The 21,506-nt window shown below is 37.0% G+C and overlaps 1 protein-coding gene across 2 annotated transcripts in view; it reads right to left on the bottom strand.

Moving 5' to 3' along the window:
- pcgf1 (polycomb group ring finger 1) overlaps positions 1-21,506 on the bottom strand; it is a 78,615-nt gene that overhangs the window by 10,155 nt on the left and 46,954 nt on the right. For both annotated transcript variants that reach the window (XM_039751861.1, XM_039751862.1), the window contains exon 6: positions 9,472-9,511. In XM_039751861.1, the coding sequence (XP_039607795.1) occupies positions 9,472-9,511 (40 nt within the window). The remainder of the gene's footprint in view (positions 1-9,471; positions 9,512-21,506) is intronic.

Below are 21,506 nucleotides of genomic sequence, written 5' to 3'. Positions count from 1 at the left end.
AACTTGTGGCGAATCGTTACTGTAGCCTGTTCTACTGTGATGGATGGCCGGCAGCTCAACCCAGCCGGGACACTCCTGGAATGGAAGGATGGGGGAAGGCAGCTACTTGCCAACACTGCCTCCCCCAAAAAGCTACATGGCAGTTCCCCTGGAGTGTAGCGGTGGCCCAGATTCACGCAGGGCATCCTGGGACTTGGAGTTCAGTTTCTCAACCCGGTTGGGTGCTGCCAGAGGGAGCAGCTGCTGAAGAACCTGGGGACTCATACTTTCCTTATAGCCCGGAAGTACGAGGTAGTCAGGAGGACAGAAACCCAAAAGTACTTCCGGGCTGAAGAAAATGTCAGTTCTTCATTAGACCCAGAATTGCCAGCCAGTCACGTGGTAGGAAGGGCAGATGCACTTCCGGGTCAAGGACTATTTAAAGGAATGATGGGAACCCAGCAAGTGAGCCAGAGTTGGGAGATAGAGGACAGAGCTTGCTGGGAGGTGTGGAGGAAAGAATTGTGATTGACTTGTGTTTATTATTAGTGTATTGGCTTGCCTGTTTATTTAGGCAGAGGTGCTTTGGGCACAATTTATTTAAAAGAAGAAATTAAAACAACATCTTGGTACTTTTAACAGTGTAGTCAGTGTCTGTGTGTTGGGTTGAACTGGTATAGCACCATCTAGATTTACATACACAATGAACACAAAAAAACACTCTAAACATATCAGTGAACATTAAATTGAAAAGCACTACTCAGGGAACAGACATAAGAAAATATTAAAGTCAATGAATTTCCCTCAGAGTCTAGTTAAATAAATCATTAAAAAATATGGTACAGCTGTAAATCTGCCTAGAGCAGGCCACTGATAAAAAACTGCATGATCATGCAAGAAGACAATGACTAGTGATGGAGGCTATCAAGAGACCTTTGCTAACTCTAAAGGCATTACAAGCTAAAGAGGCTGAGACTGGAGAGATGGTGCATAAAACAGCTGTTGCCCAACTGTTTCACCAATCACAGCTTACTGAGACAGTAACAAAAAGAGAGAAAAAAAAAACACACATGCCATCTTGGCTAGAGTTTGCCAAAAGGCACTCTGAGACAGCTGAAAGAGCTGAAAGAATTGTCTATGGTCTAATGACACTAAAATTGAGCTCTTTGATCATAAGACTAAACGCCATGTTTGGCACCTAAGCCAAACACTGCACATTACCAAAAAAAAAAAACACAATTTTAACCGTAAAGCATGGTGGTGACATCATCATGCTCTGGGGATGCTTCTTTGCAGCTGGCCCAGGAAGGCTTGTGAGAGTATAGTTTAAAACGAATGACGGAAAATACAGGGACACGTTGGGGTAAAGTTTGATGCAGTATAAAAAGAAACAAACTTGAGAAAAGATTTGTTTTCTGGCAAGATAACAACCCCAAACATAAAGCCAAAGCTACACAGAAATGGCTTAAAACAATAACGTTAATTTCCTGGAGAGGCTGAATCAGGGTCTTGATCTCAATCCAAATAAGAATTTGTGGTGAAACTGAGAAAGGCTGTTCAGTTATGGTCCCCATGCAACCTGGCAGCACTTAAGCAACTTAGGAAAAAATGGGGAAAAATTGCAGTATCCAAATGTGAAAAGCTGACATAGACCTGCACATACAGACTCAAACCTAGAATTGCTACCAAAGGTACATCTACTAAATACTGACTTTAAGAAGGCAAATACTTAAACAATTAATTATTTTGTGTTTTATATTTGTAATTAACTTAGATAATCTTCCAGAGAAGAGTTTGACATTAAAGGTTCTTTTTCTGTTAATCAATGTCAAAAATTCAGAATCAATGCTGTATGAAAAGAAAACGTGAAAGTTCCAAGTGGCTGAATAGTTTTTATAGGCATTGTATATCTATAGATATATACAATGCAAAGTTGACAGACTTAATTACTCACTCATCAATAAAAACATTATTTTCCAATAATTTAAAAAGTTAAAATTTGGCATTTAGGCCAGTAGGTATCTGCTAAGAGAGTATATTTCAACAGATCAATATTTAGGAGTAACAGCCCTACGTAAAATAGGAAAACTAAATATCCCAAAATCTTAAAGCTGCTTTGATTTGATTGAAATTTGGTGACATTATAGAAAATAAAATTAGCCATTTTGTTTTTTAATTGTTGATATTTATTAATATCATGCTAAAAAACATGCTCTTTGCTGCGCTTAGAGATGGGTATATGCAAATGAAAGATGCAGTAAAAGCAACAGTACAGTGAGGTGTGAAATGGAAAGAGATAGTTAGTCAAAGCTCAAAGAAGATACAAAGCTCAATGGTTAGCAAGCACTATAAAGCTGGTGCCAGATACTGTGGCTGTGTGCGTTGGTGTTGCTTTGCAAGAAGCAAAAAAGGCAGGGAGAGACATGCAGAGGCAAAATGGTGTCCTCAGATCCAAGACAAAGGAGACAGATGATGCAACTTTAAACGTAACAGGCCCAATGTGAATTATTCCATTGCAATATGCATTCATATCCACAGACTTTGAAAGGGGACCCCCACCCTCCAAAAACATTTATGGTAATACATGTATTTGCTTGCACTGAATACAAATTTCACTAAAGTTGAGCCTTGCAATGACAAGCAACAAAAGCTACGTCAATAGGAAAAGAAGAATTTGATGTAATGTAGGGATGTTTTACTCATGTAAAATTGTATACAGCAAGCTGAACAATAAGTAACTCCAATGTCCTTATATTATTATTATTATTATTATCATCCAAGATGATATACAACATTTGAGATATAATTAGCAACATTTCATTTGTTCTCCCAATTAGAGCACAGGCAGGTGAAGTGACGTGCTTAACCACATAACCCTAGGACTTAAACCCATAACCTCAGAGTTTGGAATCCTAGGTCCAAAACCTTAACCAGTACACCATACTGCCTGTCACTAATATAAGTCTTTGAATAAAAAACAAAAATATTATATAATAAAAGGTACTTAGTTACAAAGAACTTCTGATACATCTGATTAACTGATGGCAGTATAATTGAGGCCCATTGTCTTGTATGAAATTTCCTGAGTGAAACTAGCTAATGCAGTTAGTGTTAACATAAAAGGCAAAAATATTAGTATCATAAAACTTTTAACATACAGTTAGGTCCATAAATAGTTGAACAGAGACAACTTTTTTCTAATTTTGGTTCTGTACATTACCACAATGAATTTTAAATGAAACAACTCAGAAGCAGTTGAAGTGCAGACTTTCAGTTTTAATTCAGTGGGTTGAACAAAAAGATTGTATAAAAATGTGAGTCAACTAAAGCATTTTTTAACACAATCCCTTCATTTTAGGGGCTCAAAAGTAACTGGACACAAATTCAATAACTGGAAATAAAATGTTAATTTCTAATACTTGGTTGATGACAGCCTGAAGTCTTGAACTCATGGACATCACTAGATTCTGGGTTTCCCTCTTTTTAATGCTCTGCCAGGCCTTTACTACAGCGGCTTTCAGTTGCTGTTTGTTTGTGGGCCTTTCTGTCAGAAGTTTAGTCTTCAACAAGTAAAATGCATGCTCAATTGGGTTAAGATCAGGGGCCTAATGTATAAACGGTGCGTACGCACAGAAATGTTGCGTAAGAACTTTTCCACGTTCCAATCGCGATGTATAAAACCTACACTTTGCGTAAAGCCATGCACTTTTCCACAGTACCTCATGCCTTGTCATACGCAAGTTCTCCGCTCGGTTTTGCAAACTGGCGGCACCCAGCGTCAAAGCAGTGCTACTGTTCTTGTGTGATTACTCATTATTTTCATGACGCGGCTTTATAAATACACCGAAACTAAACGCATATTGTTTATTAGTGTAATGCATCTGATTGTAATTAACTCGTAACAATATAATGGTCCAGGGAACAGCCATAGTATTCCAAATACCATAACTGCTTTAGCGTTGTTACTCTCACTTCTCCTTCTTCTTCTTCTTCTTCTTTCAGCTCCTCCCGTTAGGAGTTGCCACAGCGGATCATCTTTTTCCATATTACTCTCACTGCACGACTCGGAGTATTTATATCACTGTATCTGAGTGTGAATCACAGCAGCAGCTGATCGGAAAGAGAATTATTGGTATACAGCTTTAAGGACACGCTGTCTCAGCCACTGCAAAACGTTTTAAAGCCTTTCCTGTACAGACCTCGCGGTTCAGAAACAGTTTAATCCCAAGAACTTTAAATGCACTCAATCAATTGCTCCTTGTAGAACAGTTTGTACTTATAAGTACAATCACCCCACTGTAAACTTGCACTACAGTTATAATATCTCACAACCTGGGCCACTTTATAAAGCGCATATTTACATATGATGACGATATCATTTTTAAGGTGAAATGCAGCAAAATATGTTTGTTAAATTATACACATAAAACTTTAACTTCATTTAAATAATCTATATTCTTCACTGGGAGTGTCATGAAGGATAGAATAATTAAACATGTACTACGAAGATATTTCAATGTTCTTTAAACGTTTTGAAGAAAAGGCGCTAAGCTTACAGATGGCTTAATGTCTATTACAGAGCTGATTGTATGGCGATCGGTTACTTGGGGAAAGAAAAGCAAGGACTGCAGTGACGGCTACGCCAATATATATTGAATATAAAACAGAAAGAGAAAATAACAACACAGCTAAAAACGCAGCGACAAATTTCGACAAAAGATAATGCTTGTCATGAGCACGAGGCTCATGAAACACATGTTTAATAATGTGCTTTAGCTCCTATCATCATGAAAATGACATCACGTATACATCTCAGTATTTTAGTTATTCAGAGAGCTGTAATATCACAAATGTAATGGACTCTGTGTCCAGTTGGAGGAAGAGAGCCAGTTTAAGAAGCAAGTAGTGATTCACACACATAGATCACATACGAGTAGAAGATCAAATACAAAACAAAGCATTTAACGTGCTACTTTAATTACGATGTGATTTGAGAAACTGGTTAATTAAACGATTTTAAGATGAAGTTTATAATCTACTAAATGACAAAATAAACTACGTGATTAAAGTGGAAATGTCGAGATTGAAGTTGACATTTCGTGCTTTTTCCCCACCGTGTGGCTTTTTCTCTGTACCCTAATAAGCTTTCATATGACACTCAGACAGTGGGCTTACAACTCGGCTTTTCACGGCGACTTTGATATGTGACTTCTTTTTATTTCCGGCACTGTGCGATTTTGTGAATGTGAGCTTTCAAGTTTCTCCAACATGCTATGCCACTCGATCAACTTCCTTTTGTTGATTATACCACGGCTTATTTGAACAAATAGTATGTTTTTCCTTTGCCTCCACTTGGTATCCGCTGAAATTCTTATGTTTCCCCCCGTGCTTTTCCCATTGTCTTTTCACAGAAGGCTGCGCTTAAGGGCGATTTATATTGATTTGCATATTCAAATAGGCGTAATTCTGGGAGGATTTGGGGCGTTACATAATGCGCGTGCGGCGTTAGTTTTCACGCTGATCGGGATTTATGTAGCGGAAGAACGTGGAAGTTGGAGTACGCACAGATTCCTGCATCTGGATTTTTCTGTGCATAAGCACATTTCGGCTTCTGTGCTTACGCCATGTTATAGTGCGAGTTCTACGCACGGCGTTATACATGAGGCACCAGGTGACTGACTTGGCTATTCAAGAATTTTCCACTTCTTTGCTTTAAAAAAAATTCCTGGGTTGCTTTGGCTGTATGTTTTGGGTCATTGTCCATCTGTATCATGAAACGCTGCCCAATCAATTTGACTGCATTTAGCTGGATTTGAGCAGACAGTATGTCTCTGAACACCTCAGAATTCATTTGTTTTACAGATGATGTGAAAAGCTTTGGATAATGAGCTGTTCCACACCTTCTCCATACTTTTTTCTTGCCATCATTCTGATAAGAGGTTGATCTTGGTTTCATCTGTCCAAAGAATGTTTTTCCAGAACTGTGCTGGCTTTTTTAGAAGTTCTTTAGGAAAGTCCAATCTAGCCTTTCTATTCTTGAGGCTTATGAGTGGCTTGCACCTTGCAGTGCACCCTCTGTATTTACTTTCATGCACTCTTCTCTTTATGGTAGACTTGGATATCGATACGCCTACCCCCGGAGAGTGTTGTTCACCTGTTTGACTGTTGTGAAGGGGTTTCTCTTCACTACGGAAAAGATTCTGCAATCATCCACCACTGTTGTCTTCCGTGGATGTCCAGGTCTTTTTGCGTTGCTGAGTTCACCAGTGCTTGCTTTCTTTCTCAGGATGTACCAAACTGTAGATTTTGCCACTCGTAATATTGTAGCAATTTCTCGGATGGTTTTTTTTTTGTTTTCGCAGCTTAAGGATGGCTTCTTTCACCTGCATGGAGAGCTCCTTTGACAGGATGTTGTCTGATCACAGCAAAATCTTCCACATGCAAGCACCACACCTCAAATCAACACCAGGCCTTTTATCTGCTTAATTGATAATGACATAATGACGGACTTGCCCACACCTGCCCTTTGAGTCAATTGTCCAATTACTTTTGAGCCCCTGAAATGAAGGGATTGTGTTAAAAAAATGCTTTAGTTGCCTCACATTTTTATACAATCTTTTTGTTCAACCCACTGAATTAAAGCTGAAAGTCTGCACTTCAACTGCATCTGAGTTGTTTCATTTAAAATTCATTGTGGTAATGTACAGAACCAAAATTAGAAAAATGTTGTCTCTGTCCAAATATTTATGGACCTAACTGTATACAGCTTCAGAACACCACCTTATTTTGATCATGTGCGCAGAATATGGTTGATCTTTTCAAATTAAATGTAGATCAATAAACAGCTATATACTTTTGTGAATTACATTACTGCTAAAATGTCACCATCCAAAAATTAAAATTGCACATTACAAATTAGCGGTGTACTTCGAACCCCTATAGACAGTGACATTTGGAATTACAGATTTTCTTAATGCATTACTCTGCACCACCCACTCCAAACATACAAAATATACAGAAACATTTCAACCTTCAAATTTTCACTTAAGGCTAAAAACAAAAAAAGGAAAAATATGTCTTGACTGTCCTCAGTAAAATGTTACATTATGGTAAGAGTAGGGTGATTTAAATGCAAAAATACAACTAACTTTAGGGCATGTTTCTGAAAAATTTTACTGCTACTTTTGTATTAAATATATACCGTCTTATTAATAGTTAATGTGTTTTATTTACAAAATTATTTCAGCATAATATGTACTTTATGTTTCTATTACATAAAAAATTAACATACACAACTCTCACTAAGTCTAGATGGAAATGACTAAAGCTAGATTGCATGATCAGGTGGTTCTATACAACATACTCTTAAAATAGTATTAATAGTGACTTCTTGTCTTTGTAATAAGTATGCCTACAACATTGGTTCAAGTAATTGCAAATTTACACCTATAATACTGCATAAACTGATATCATCCTCTTCATCAATTTCGGCTAAAATTATCATATTTTGATACCAGTTGGTTTTGATTAAATTTGTTTCAACACCTTAACCACTTAACTTTTATACTGTTTCTCCTTATGATGCCTGCTTAAAGAAATATTTGATTTTTGTTAATGAAATAAGAAAACAGGTTCTGAGCATCAGGCCAATAATCCATGAAAAACACTACCCTAAATGCCTTAATAAATAAGTTGTAGTTAAATAAAATTTGTAATCAATTAAGTGATAGGATATTTGTTGGACTGAACAATATGTTTAATTTTAAACTTTAATATTGATATGATATTTGTTGGACCGAACAGCATGTTTACTTTTAAACTTCAACAAACAACCAAAAAGCAAAGTAGAAGGTACAGGTGCTGGTCATAAAATTAGAATATCATGACAAAGTTGATTTATTTCAGTAATTCCATTCAAAAAGTGAAACCTGTATATTAGATTCATTCATTACACACAGAGTGATGTATTTCAAATGTTTATTTCTTTTAATTTTGATGATTATAACTGACAACTAATGAAAGTCCCAAATTCAGTATCTCGGAAAATTAGAATATCAATTAAGACCAATGCAAAAAAAGGATTTTTAGAAATGTTGGCCAACTGAAAGGTATGAACATGAGAAGTATGAGCATGTACAGCACTCAATATTTAGTGGGGGCTCCTTTGGCCTGGATTACTGCAGCAATGCGGCGTGGCATGGAGTCGATCAGTCTGTGGCACTGCTCAGGTGTTATGAGAGCCCATGTTGCTCTGATAGTGGCCTTCAGCTCTTCTGAATTATTGCGTCTGGCATATTGCATCTTCCTCTTCACAATACCCCATAGATTTTCTATGGGGTTAAGGTCAAGCGAGTTTGCTGGCCAATCAAGAAGAGGGATACCATGGTCCTTAAACCAGGTACTGGTAGCTTTGGCACTGTGTGCAGGTGCCAGGTCCTGTTGGAAAATGAAATCTGCATCTCCATAAAGTTCGTCAGCAGCAGGAAGCATGAAGTGCTCTAAAATTCCCTGGTAGATGGTTGTATTGACCTTGGACCTCAGAAAACACAATGGACCAACACCAGCAGATGACATGGCACCCCAAACCATCACTGACTGTGGAAACTTTACACTGGACCTCAAGCAACGTGGATTCTGTGCCTCTCCTCTCTTCCTCCAGACTCTGGGACCTTGATTTCCAAAGGAAATGCAAAATTTACTTTCATCAGAGAACTTAACTTTGGACCACTCAGCAGCAGTCAAATCCTTTTTGTCTTTAGCCCAGACGAGACGTTTCAGACGCTGTCTCTTGTTCAAGAGTGGCTTGACACAAGGAATGCGACAGCTGAAACCCATGTCTTGCATACGTTTGTGCGTGGTGGTTCTTGAAGCACTGACTCCAGCTGCAGTCCACTCTTTGTGAATCTCCCCCACAGTTTTGAATGGGTTTTGTTTCACAATCCTCTCCAGGGTGCGGTTATCCCTATTGCTTGTACACTTTTTTCTACCACATCTTGTCCTTCCCTTCGCCTCTCTATTAATGTGCTTGGACACAGAGCTCTGTGAACAGCCAGTCTCTTTGGCAATGACCTTTTGTGTCTTGTCCTCCTTGTGCAAGGTGTCAGTGGTCACCAGTCACCAGTCTTCCCCATGATTGTGTAGCCTACAGAACTAGACTGAGAGACCATTTAAAGGCTTTTGCAGGCGTTTTGAGTTAATTAGCTGATTAGAGTGTGGCACCAGGTGTCTTCAATATTGAACCTTTTCACAATATTCTAATTTTCCGAGATACTGAATTTGGGACTTTCATTAGTTGTCAGTTATAATCATCAAAATTAAAAGAAATAAACATTTGAAATACATCAGTCTGTGTGTAATGAATGAATCTAATATACAAGTTACACTTTTTGAATGGAATTACTGAAATAAATCAACTTTGTCATGATATTCAAAATTTTATGACCAGCACCAGTACATTGGCCATTATGCATAAATTGAAGAAATACCCCTTACCCGAAGTGTGAATCTGCTTCTGTCTTTGCCAACTGAGGAACTATACAAAAGAAAAATAAATATTGTTACATATCAAGATGAATACTTGTCTCTTTGTCCAGTTTTTCCATGATTGATTTTTCTAGAACGTAGACATCATTGTTTGTAAGGAAACTTAATATACATATAGTAGTTACTAAGCAAAATCAAATTTATTCAATTACAATATGCAGAAAAGAAAGTACATCTGGCACCATAAGGTTACAAATGAGACACATATAAAACATGTTAATCAAGTAGTATTGTCCCGAGTCCAGAGTATAGCAATATTCTTATTTGCACGTATAACCAGTGTGCAAAATTTTACCTTCATGACAAATACCATTTTTTTATCCGAATGCACATCTATTAAAAAAAAAAAACGTTTGCGACCCCTTGGAAATTCTATTTCTGCATTAGTTACTGCTAAATTATGACTTGATCTTTAACTAAGTCATAATAGAAGACAGACACAATGTGCTTACACTATTTACACATAAACAATGATATGTCTTCATAGGGTAAATAATGATAGTCTACACTGCAAAACATATGTCAGCCTGTTATTTAATGATTTCTCCAATGACTAACTGGAGTTAGATACTCAAGTCATTTTTTTCATCTCTAATTTGAATCTTCCCCTTAATCGATGCATGTGATTTTTATTGGAGTCAGCGTTGTTCATAGTGTAAACAGAAATTGTAAAATAGCTCTTGACTTGTGAATGTTATAGTCAAAATGTTCAGTAGTCTGGTGTGTGCATGATTTTATTACTATTATTTAACAATACCTTGCAGCAAAAAAAATCCAGACACATGATATGAAAAAAATTAAGGATAAAGTTTTTAAATGAAACAATAAATACATGACAATAGAAACCAGAAAATGTTTTTTTTTATGTGAGGTGGAAATATTTTTATATCTACAGTAATTGTTTCAAGTGCATTGCAAGATAAAAACTACAATACATGTAACAGTCATGACTCGGTATGCTTCAATCCTGAACTGGCAGTTCTATCAATTTTAAGTTTTCATCAAAACTATTAACTCATGATGGCAACTAAAAGTCATGTTCATGTCGATGGCAAAAGCAGCTTTAAAGAATACCTGAAAGAAAATTGTTACAACTGTTAATGTATAACAAAAGCCAAATGAATTGCTGCATATTTCATACTGCAAAGAATATATAACTCTTGAGCTAGCCACATTAATTTTGCATTTATGTTACAGTTACTATATTTTGCAAAATTACATTTGTCCATTTTACTTGAAGTTTCTAGCAAACTATGTATAATTATGATTTTTACTGTTAAGTTCAAAGTAGGGCTGGATGATAAAACAATAAAGATAATTATCGTGAAATAACCTTTCCACGATAGAATTAGAAGACATGGCCAATACAAAGTTAATTGAACTCATTCCATCCATGCTTTGTCAGACAACACGAAAAGCCAATGATAATGAGAACAGTGCCATGCCAAACCAATCACGTGGCTGAAATGGAGTTACAACAATGTCAAAAGTTAGGTTGATGCCCACAGCACTGAGTGTAGGAGTAGCAGCTGGCAGCAGCACAACAGTAAGTCAGGACTGGGAGCAAGATAAAAGAGAAATTGATGACAGAAAAATTAGAAAACAGAACAAAAGTTTTGTTAAGAAAAGTTAACAAAAATTGGAAAAAAGTCAGCATTACTAAAGAAGAAACCCCAACAGACACAGCCCAAGGCTCAAAAGACACAATGTTGAAAAAAGGGTCTAAGGAATTCAGTAGTGTGGAGATATTTTGGCTATTTCAAGTCTGACAAGACGCAGAGCAGAGTGCAGTGCAAATTGTGTCAAAAACTTGTTCCGACAAAGACAGGTAAAACCACAGATCTTTTGTATCATCTGTATCAGTGTCATCCTTTAGAGCATGCACAATGCAAGACTTTACAGTCCCAGACCCAAGCAAGTGCTGGTGGTCCCCCTAATGCAACCAGAGTGATACCTGCTTAATAGCAATCGACCATAATGTCCACTTTCTTCAGCACAATGCCTTATGACACAAAAACAAAGAGACACAGAGATAACACAAATGCAATAGCTTACTTTATTGAAAAAGACATGATGCCAAGAAGAACAGTCAAAAATGTAGGATTTAAGTGGCTGATTAACGTAATTGACCCTTGCTACAAACTACCTGGCCATAAACATTTCTGTTAGATGGCATTTCAACAGCTATACACAAAGTGTAGGGAGACGCTGAAAATGAGCTGCAAAGTGTGTCTAACTTCACTACTGCATTGGATTTGTGGACAAGTCACACATCTGAACCATTTATGAGCCTCACTGGCCACTTCAATGACCAAGAGTAGAATTTGAAAAGCAAAAGTCTTCAAATTGCCTACTTTCCTGAAGACCATACAGGTGAAGTCATTGCTTTAGGGCTGACAGCAGCACTTGCATCCTGTGAATTGAGTGAACACAAGTCTGCACCACAACAACCAGTGGAACTAATGTAGTGAAAACCACATCACTAAACTGGACACAGCTGCATGAATTTGTACTGAGGATATACAGTATCTACAGTGGTGTGAAAAACTATTTGCCCCCTTCCCGATTTCTTATTCTTTTGCATGTTTGTCACACAAAATGTTTCTGATCATCAAACACATTTAACCATTAGTCAAATATAACACAAGTAAACACAAAATGCAGTTTTAAATGATGGTTTTATTATTTAGGGAGAAAAAATCCAAACCTACATGGCCCTGTGTGAAAAAGTAATTGCCCCCTGAACCTAATAACTGGTTGGGCCACCCTTAGCAGCAATAACTGCAATCAAGCGTTTGCGATAACTTGCAATGAGTCTTTTACAGCGCTCTGGAGGAATTTTGGCCCACTCATCATTGCAGAATTGTTGTAATTCAGCTTTATTTGAGGGTTTTCTAGCATGAACCGCCTTTTTAAGGTCATGCCATAGCATCTCAATTGGATTCAGGTCAGGACTTTGACTAGGCCACTCCAAAGTCTTCATTTTGTTTTTCTTCAGCCATTCAGAGGTGGATTTGCTGGTGTGTTTTGGGTCATTGTCCTGTTGCAGCACCCAAGATCGCTTCAGCTTGAGTTGCCGAACAGATGGCGGACATTCTCCTTCAGGATTTTTTGGTAGACAGTAGAATTCATGATTCCATCTATCACAGCAAGCCTTCCAGGTCCTGAAGCAGCAAAACAACCCCAGACCATCACACTACCACCACCATATTTTACTGTTGGTATGATGTTCTTTTTCTGAAATGCTGTGTTCCTTTTACGCCAGATGTAACGGGACATTTGCCTTCCAAAAAGTTCAACTTTGGTCTAATCAGTCCACAAGGTATTTTCCCAAAAGTCTTGGCAATCATTGAGATGTTTCTTAGCAAAATTGAGACGAGCCCTAATGTTCTTTTGCTTAACAGTGGTTTTGCGTCTTGGAAATCTGCCATGCAGGCCGTTTTTGCCCAGTCTCTTTCTTATGGTGGAGTCGTGAACACTGACCTTAATTGAGGCAAGTGAGGCCTGCAGTTCTTTAGACGTTGTCCTGGGGTCTTTGTGACCTCTCGGATGAGTCGCCTCTGCGCTCTTGGGGTAATTTTGGTCGGCCGGCCACTCCTGGGAAGGTTCACCACTGTTCCATGTTTTTGCCATTTGTGGATAATGGTTCTCACTGCGGTTCGCTGGAGTCCCAAAGCTTTAGAAATGGCTTTATAACCTTTACCAGACTGATAGATCTCAATTACTTCTGTTCTCATTTGTTCCTGAATTTCTTTGGATCTTGGCATGATGTCTAGCTTTTGAGGTGCTTTTGGTCTACTTCTCTGTGTCAGGCAGCTCCTATTTAAGTGATTGAAACAGGTGTGGCAGTAATCAGGCTTGGGGGTGGCTACGGAAATTGAACTCAGGTGTGATACACCACAGTTAGGTTATTTTTTAACAAGGGGGCAATTACTTTTTCACACAGGGCCATGTAGATTTGGATTTTTTTTTCTCCCTAAATAATAAAACCATCATTTAAAACTGCATTTTGTGTTTACTTGTGTTATATTTGACTAATGGTTAAATGTGTTTGATGATCAGAAACATTTTGTGTGACAAACATGCAAAAGAATAAGAAATCAGGAAGGGGCAAATAGTTTTCACACCACTGTATATATATATATATATATACATACATTCATACATATATATATATATATATACACACACTGTATATAGCAAAATCCCCGCGCTTCGCAGCGACGAAGAACTGCTTTTAAATTTTTATTAAGAAGAAAGGAAAACCTTTTTAAACTGAGGGAAAATATACCAATAACTATCTGTTAAGGATCTCTTTGTATACCACGTTGTCAGTTCAGCAGTCCGGTTGTAATATGACCAAGCTGTGCACTGAGATTACTTTTGAGAATGCAACGTATACGTTTGTCCAGGAGGAAAGCAATGTTCAACCAATCAATGGCAACCTTTTGTAGGGTGTGTCCCTGAGACTTATTAATTGTCATCGCGAAGCAGAGCATTACTGGAAATTTGAGGCATTTCAATTGAAATGGGAGATCAGAGGGTATAATGGTGATGCCAGGAATACATTCAGAGTGTGGCGCTCTACTGTTTTTTTGTGTAGCTGCCTTCACACAGCTTCTCCGATGCTTTATAAACGAACGCCATATAAGGCCATCGTTTCGCCTTACTTCGTGGTTCTGTACTGTTTTATTGTTCGTTTATTACGATTCTTATAGTTATTGTGTAGCTATTCCAGACTTACTTTACTGTTCAGGTACCCATTTCCTTTATTTAATCCGCGGCTTGTACGTTATTTTTTGTTCGTTTATTACGATTATAGATATTTATTGATTCCCTTCTTTAGCTGACTGCCTGCTCATGTAAGACGCTCCACTGATTTTTTGTGAAACAGCCTTTACACAGCTTCTCCGCTGTTTTATAAACAAATGACATATAAAGCCATCACCTTGTCAATTGTGTAATGCGTTTTTTGAACAGGTTTGATGCATGGAAGTGATCACTCGTACTGCGTTCAGTCAGTTCACATGAGCTGCTCTCTTGTGTGATGTTGCGATGTCCACGGCTTTATTTAATGTTAGCTAAGTCCCGGCACTTAAAAGTTTCTCGCTACAGCAATTTTAACTCCGTTACAAAGTAATCCAAAGTCTCGTTTATACCTCGTGTCTTCTCATTAAACTTGTATCTCGCGAATAAAGTATTCTGCGTTGGGAGCTCTTCCTTCTTTTCTATGTACTGCAGTCACAGTCAGTTCACGGGATTATGTGGTAGGCGTGATGATGTTACACGCAGCTCCGCCCCCCATGGCCATCAAGCTAACATCCATTACAGTATATGGAGAAAAATAGGTTCCAGTTATGACCATTACACATAGAATTTCGAAATGAAACCTGCCCAACTTTTGTAAGTAAGCGGTAATTTCAGCCTTCTACCTACATGGGAAGTTTAGTGAAATTAGTATTGAGTGAGTGAGTGAGTGAGTGAGGGGCTTTGCCTTTTATTAGTATAGATTGACCATAGAACTTAGCTGTGCATTCTGTTTGTGTTCTCTTGTAACACTTGAAGCTTTTGACAGAGCAGAATTAAAATTTTAATTTATAACATACCTATTTATTTATTTGAAACACAGTTGTATAATGTTCTACAATACATTTGTCGCATTTAACTTCTGATAGAAAGTAAATAATGTTTAAACCAAATTGAACATTTTGATATCTTCACATTTCACTCAGCAGTGAAAAGGAACCTTTAACTTTGACAGAAATAGTAATTTCATTTATATCATGATATATATCAATATCGACTGATATGAAAAATATCATAAGATTTTTTTACATATAACCCAGCCGTTGTTCAAAGTAATACAAAAATTGCATCTTTTCTACAGTACTTTGAGAAATTTTTTGAGAAATGTAATACTTTCTTATTCACAAAAGTGTTTAACCTGAGAAGTCAATACTTTGTACATAGTGCTTGATATACAGTTTGAGACATGAGTCTCATTGGATATATCCATTTGAACTTTGTACATTTAAGATTTAGAGACTGAAAATTCTTCAGTGTAAATTTGTTCCAACTCTAAGTGTTGGTGCACACCTTTTTACAAGTTATCCCATGAATTTTCAATTGAAATCAAGTCTGGGTTTTGGCTGGGACATTATAAAATAGCAACCTTTACTAAAGCCACTCCTTAGCAGTTTTTTTTTATTAGTGATTAAACAGTACACTTAACTCATGGTACAATAAGCACTATAATATACTGTATAGTTAATCGTTTGGTTCATAGTGAAGTCTGGTGCAACACGATATATAGAAATTGCATACAATTGACTTTCAATGGATAAAGTGTTCTCTTTTTACCACTGTCAAAAAACAAACAATGATGGCTAATTCGACTTTTCCTACAAGCCAGTTGCATCTTATTGAATGAAGACAAGCAGGTTAACAGGTAAAATACAAATTCTTCTAAACATAAACAGAAATTCCTATTAGCCTACACTTACTGAAGTGAGGAACATTGCATAATGCAACTAAGCATGTCAGCTTTAAAGACAAATTTTTCTTCAAGAGAATTATCATATCCACATTTTCAGGTAGCAGTTATGACATTTAGGTATAGATGTGGCTCCCGTTAGTGAAAAGCACTCATTTGCTTGGAACTCTGGCTGGGATTGATACTTGATAGAAAAGCTTTTGAGAGTCTGGCAAGGTTTGGTAAATTCTAGCTGTTGTCTTTAAACCACTCAAATGGATTTTTGTCAAAAGAAAAAGTATTCGACCCCCTTGAAATTCATCATCTTTCTCTGAATTTCTAAATATACATAGACATATTCCCCTCATACAGTAAGTATTTCATTGACAACCAAAGTGTTCTAACAATTTATTTTTAAACACAAAGTAAATATATTTTCAAACTATATTTCTAAAAAATAAAAATTGGAAAAATACACAGGAAGTAACACTTGAAAAAATATATATACTTGCTTAGTTCCCCAAATAAAACCCCCACCATTTTGCAGTTGTTCATAATTTAAAGTAATAATAGCCTAAACCTGATTTATCTTGCCATACAAGTGAACCACCTGAGGAAATAGTCTTAAGAACACCATTTCTTGGTTTTCAGCATCTAGGTAAGGCAAAGTGCAAAACTGGATCAATTGCAGTGGTCTCTCAGAGAAAGTCCAGGTCATAGTTGTAAGGTTTTTAAATAGGTCAGAGAACACCACTTTTAAAAGCAAATCTGCAGTATTTGCTGACACAACGTTTTAAGTCATTTGTTGCAAAGATAAAAATCAAACATAATAGTGCGGATATTTTCATCACACAGCATATTTGTTGCCATTCTGAGAGGCTTCAGCAACTTTATCATGTATTCAGAATCAATTACATCTATAGATGCCACAGCAATGTCATTATGGTTTGTGTAGACTTCCAGACTCAACTGTCTCGTCTCAATAGTATGCTGTTGTTCAAAGTATTTTTCTATCTATCTATCTTTTCAATTTACATGCTCCTTTAAGTCAGATTATCTCAAGGCATAATGTGAGCTACCACAGCAATGCTGATGACACATAACTGTATTTATCAATAGCACCCGACAACCCCAACACTCTTGATTCACTGATACAATGTCTCACTTGTGTTACCGATTGGATGAGTAGTAATTTTCTCAAACTAAATAGAGGGAAAACAGAAATTTTAGTTATTGGCAATAATGGATATAATGAGGTTATTAGAAATAAACTTGATGCATTAGGATTAAAAGTCAAGTCGGAGGTAAAGAATTTAGGGGTAACTATTGACTCTGACCTGAATTTTAAATCACATATTAATCAGATTACTAGGACAGCATTTTTTCACTTAAGAAATAGAGCAAAAGTTAGACCTCTTATAACATTGCAAGATGCTGAAAAATCAGTTCATGCTTTTGTTTTCAGTCGGCTAGATTACTGTAACGCACTCCTCTCAGGACTACCAAAAATAGTCATCAATCGATTGCAACGAGTGCAGAATGCAGCTGCTAGAATCTTAACTCGGAAAAGAAAATCTGAGCACATCACCCCAGTTTTGATGTCACTACAATGGTTACCTGTGCCATATAGAATTGACTTTAAAATAGTGCTTATGGTTTTCAAAGTCTTAAATAATGTTGTTCCATCTTATATTTCAGAATATCTTACACCTTACACTCCAAATTGTAACCTTAGATCTTCAAATGAGTGTCTACTTAAAAGAAGGCAGCCTTCTGCTGTTATGCACCTAAAATCTGGAATAGCTTGCCAATAGGAATTCGCCAGGCTAATACTGTGGAGCACTTTAAAACACTGCTGAAAACTCATTACTTTAACATGGCTTTCTTATAGCTTCATCTTAGTTAAATCCTGATACTCTGTATATTCAATTGATTACCATTGTTATTCATGGTAGATCCAAAATCTGTACTAAACACTACTTTCTCTTCTGTTATTTTTCTGGTTTTCTCAGGTGGCGATCTGCGCCACCACCACCTAATCAAAGCACCATGATGTCCCTACATTGATGGATTAAAGGCCTGAAGTCCACATGACCATCATCATCAAATTCTTCCATATGAACCCTGAATACAATGAGAACTGTTTGAGGTCATCTATGTTAGGTAGAATGCCTAGAGGGGGCTGGGCAGTCTCGTGGCCTGGAACCCCTGCAGATTTTTTTTTTCCTCCAACCGTCTAGAGTTTTTTTGTTTTTTCTGTCCTTTCTGGCCATCGGACCTTACTTTTGTTCTGTTTATTAGTGTTCCCTGATTTTTATTATTTATTTTGTCTTTTTTCATCATGTAAAGCACTGTGAGCTACATTGTTTTTATGAAAATATGCTATAGAAATAAATGTTGTTGTTTCTAGCATGTTGTAACTGCTATTTCATGTTGTGTGTATTCTGTCAGAAGTCTGTTTTGGCACAATCAAGTCAAATAAAATGGCAGCAGCCTTGGGACTGCAATGGAAGAATGTTGTCAATCTCTGTACTCTTCTCAGTGGTCAGTTTGCAGAGAATACCTGTAGAACTCTCTATGTGACTAAAGAATTCTGTGTGTAGTCCCAAGCCACACAGAGGAATAGCAATACACATATTGGACCCATTTGATGGATGGGGTGAAAGCTTTTATTTATTCTCTACACTGTTATTGCCAGTTTTAGCACTTCATCAATGGTTGACCCTGTCTGCGTATAATTAATGCCCTTGACTGCCATATTTAACTTTTCATCACTCAGTTGTTAGTGATGTGCAATAAAAGGAATACCACATTTGGTAGTTCTTGATGGTCATGTGTCTGTGGTCAGAGGAATCAAATTGGCATTAGCAATGACATTCATACTTGTTTCTTTAGTTTACTGATACAAAAGTCACCAATTTACCTAACATGCCTGTCTTTGGATTGTGGGAGGAAAACGGAGCACCCGGGGGAACATGTACACTCCACATAGGGAGGACCTGGGACGTGAACCCCGGTCTCTTCACTGCAAGGTAGCAGCATTACCGCTGTGCCACACTGCCACCTTTATAAGGCAATATAATCCATAAAAGCTTTTGCCCTCACTGATGATGAAGCAATCCAGTTACAAAAGTTTATTTTAATGTTTTTTGGCTTTGTGTTGTTACTGGTGCCTTCTTGTACTCACTGTGGTTGTGAAGCAAATGGGTTTTTGCATGTTTCATGTGTTTCCAATGCTGTATAGCAGTAATATGTTGACTCTCTACAAATTTTACAGGTAATCCAAAACTTTTCCACACTTTAAATTTGAAGGGAAGGGGTGGGTTTTTAATTTCAGTACGTCCATCCGTCTCTTTCATATCTGCCCTTGTATGTCAAGTAAGAATATTCTAATCAAATTTTGCAAAAAGCGAATGAGTGATGCATCACACCTTTTGCATAGTGGGGTATGCAATGGTTTCTTTACAATGACGAATGCCAGTAGTAGTGAGTAGCAACATGACAACACTTTAACAAATGCATAAGCAAATGGACACTGGAAAAGAGAAGAAGTAATCCTAACAGGACAAACTGAATCAGGATACAAAGTAACAATATTTAAACAATTTTTGCAACAACGATCAGTATGACTTGTCAGTAAAGGAACTGATAAAGAATCCAAATGTACTACTTTGACACTCACATACCCTGGACTATGAAAAATAGGGATGGAGAAAATCCAAGAAAAAGTTTTGTATAAAAAGTATTTATATTGAATTTTGAGCTTAATGTCAAAACTGGAAGATTTAATATTCAGCATATTTTATCATACTCTTCACAGACCTAGAAGGTGACTTGTACTGCACTGTACCTATACCTATAAAACTGTAACAGTGCAAACCCTTTGATTTGAAACACATTTTAAAAACTCACATAATTTCTTTCATGAAAACTAAAGCATTACACAATGTTCTATCTTCATTAAACTGATTTATGAGTTACCACTTTGTTACCAGAACAAAGAGGAATGGCCAAAGAGAAGATAAAATGTATTAGGAACAGTAAAGGTGAACTAAAGTGAAATATAAAAAGTATTCATATGCGAAGAAGTCAATAAGCTCCCAACACAGTGTGGGAATATTAAGGAGATATTCTATGATTTAGAAATTGTAAAGAGAGAAACACTGCTTAAATTGAAAATGCTGAAATTAAACAAATGTCTGCAACCAGATCTCATTAATCTTAAGCGTGTTTAAGAAGTTTAGTAAACAAATATATACATTTTTTTCCATTTTTTCAAATATCACTGCACACTGGTGAATTTCCAAAGTACTAAAAGCTAGTAAATGTTGTCTCATCATAAAAAAAAATAATTGGCTTAAAAGCCAGTAAGTGTAACATACATCATGAACAAATTAATGGAAGTAATTATTAAGGAAAAAAATCAAGCTTCCTGTGACAACAACAGGTGTATCAGTAAATAGTTGAATTTAGTTTAATATACAGAAATTGCGTTTCAGTAAAATGCTTCACTAATATAAAACATATCATCAGAAAGGTGCATGTGAAATTATTTATCTTGAATTTTAGAAAGTTTTAAAAAGGTACCACATACACTGTGTGCACAATTATTAGGCAAGTGAGTATTTTGACCATATCATCATTTTTAATGCGTATATTCCAACTCCAAGCTGTATTAACTTGAATGCTTATTGTATTTAAGCATGTCAGGTGATGTGTATTTGTGTAATGAGGGAGGGTGTGGCCTAAGGAGATCAACACCCTATATCAAGGTGTGCAGAATTATTAGGCAGCTAGTTTTCCTCGGGCAAAATGGGCCAAAAAAGAGATTTAACTGACTCTGAAAAGTCAAAAATTGTAAAAAGTCTTTCAGAGGGATGCAGCACTTTTGGAATTGCTAAGATATTGGTGTGTGATCACAGAACCATCAAACATTTTGTTGCAAATAGTCAACAGGGTCGCAAGAAATGTGTTGAGAACAAAAGACGCAAATTAGCTGCCAAAGATTTGAGAAGAATCAAACGTGAAGCTACCAGGAACCCATTATCCTCCAGTACTTTCATATTCCAGAGCTGCAACCTACCTGGAGTGCCCAGAAGTACAAGGTGTTCAGTGCTCAAAGACATGGCCAAGGTAAGGAGGACTGAAACCCAACCACCACTGAACAAGAAACATAAGTTGAAACATCAAAACTGGGCCAAGAAATATCTGAAGACAGATTTTTTTCAAAGGTTTTATGGACCGATGAGATGAGAGTGACTCTTGATGGACCAGATGGATGGACCTGTAGATCAGTAATGGGCACAGAGCTCCACTCCAACGTGGAGGTGGGGTACTGGTATGAGCTGGTATTTTTAAAGATGAGCTAGTTGGACCTTTTGCATTGAAGATGAACTCAAAATCAACTCCCAAACCTACTGCCAGTTTTTCGAAGACACTTTCTTCAAACAGTGATACAGGAAGAAGACCATGATTTTTATGCAGGCCAATGCTCCATCACTTGCATCGAAGT

The sequence above is a fragment of the Polypterus senegalus genome, chromosome 4 (assembly GCF_016835505.1).
Source record: "Polypterus senegalus isolate Bchr_013 chromosome 4, ASM1683550v1, whole genome shotgun sequence".
NCBI classification, from domain to species: domain Eukaryota; kingdom Metazoa; phylum Chordata; class Cladistia; order Polypteriformes; family Polypteridae; genus Polypterus; species Polypterus senegalus.
Note: the sequence above shows the minus strand (reverse complement) of the source record. Positions and strands in the feature narration are given on the sequence as shown.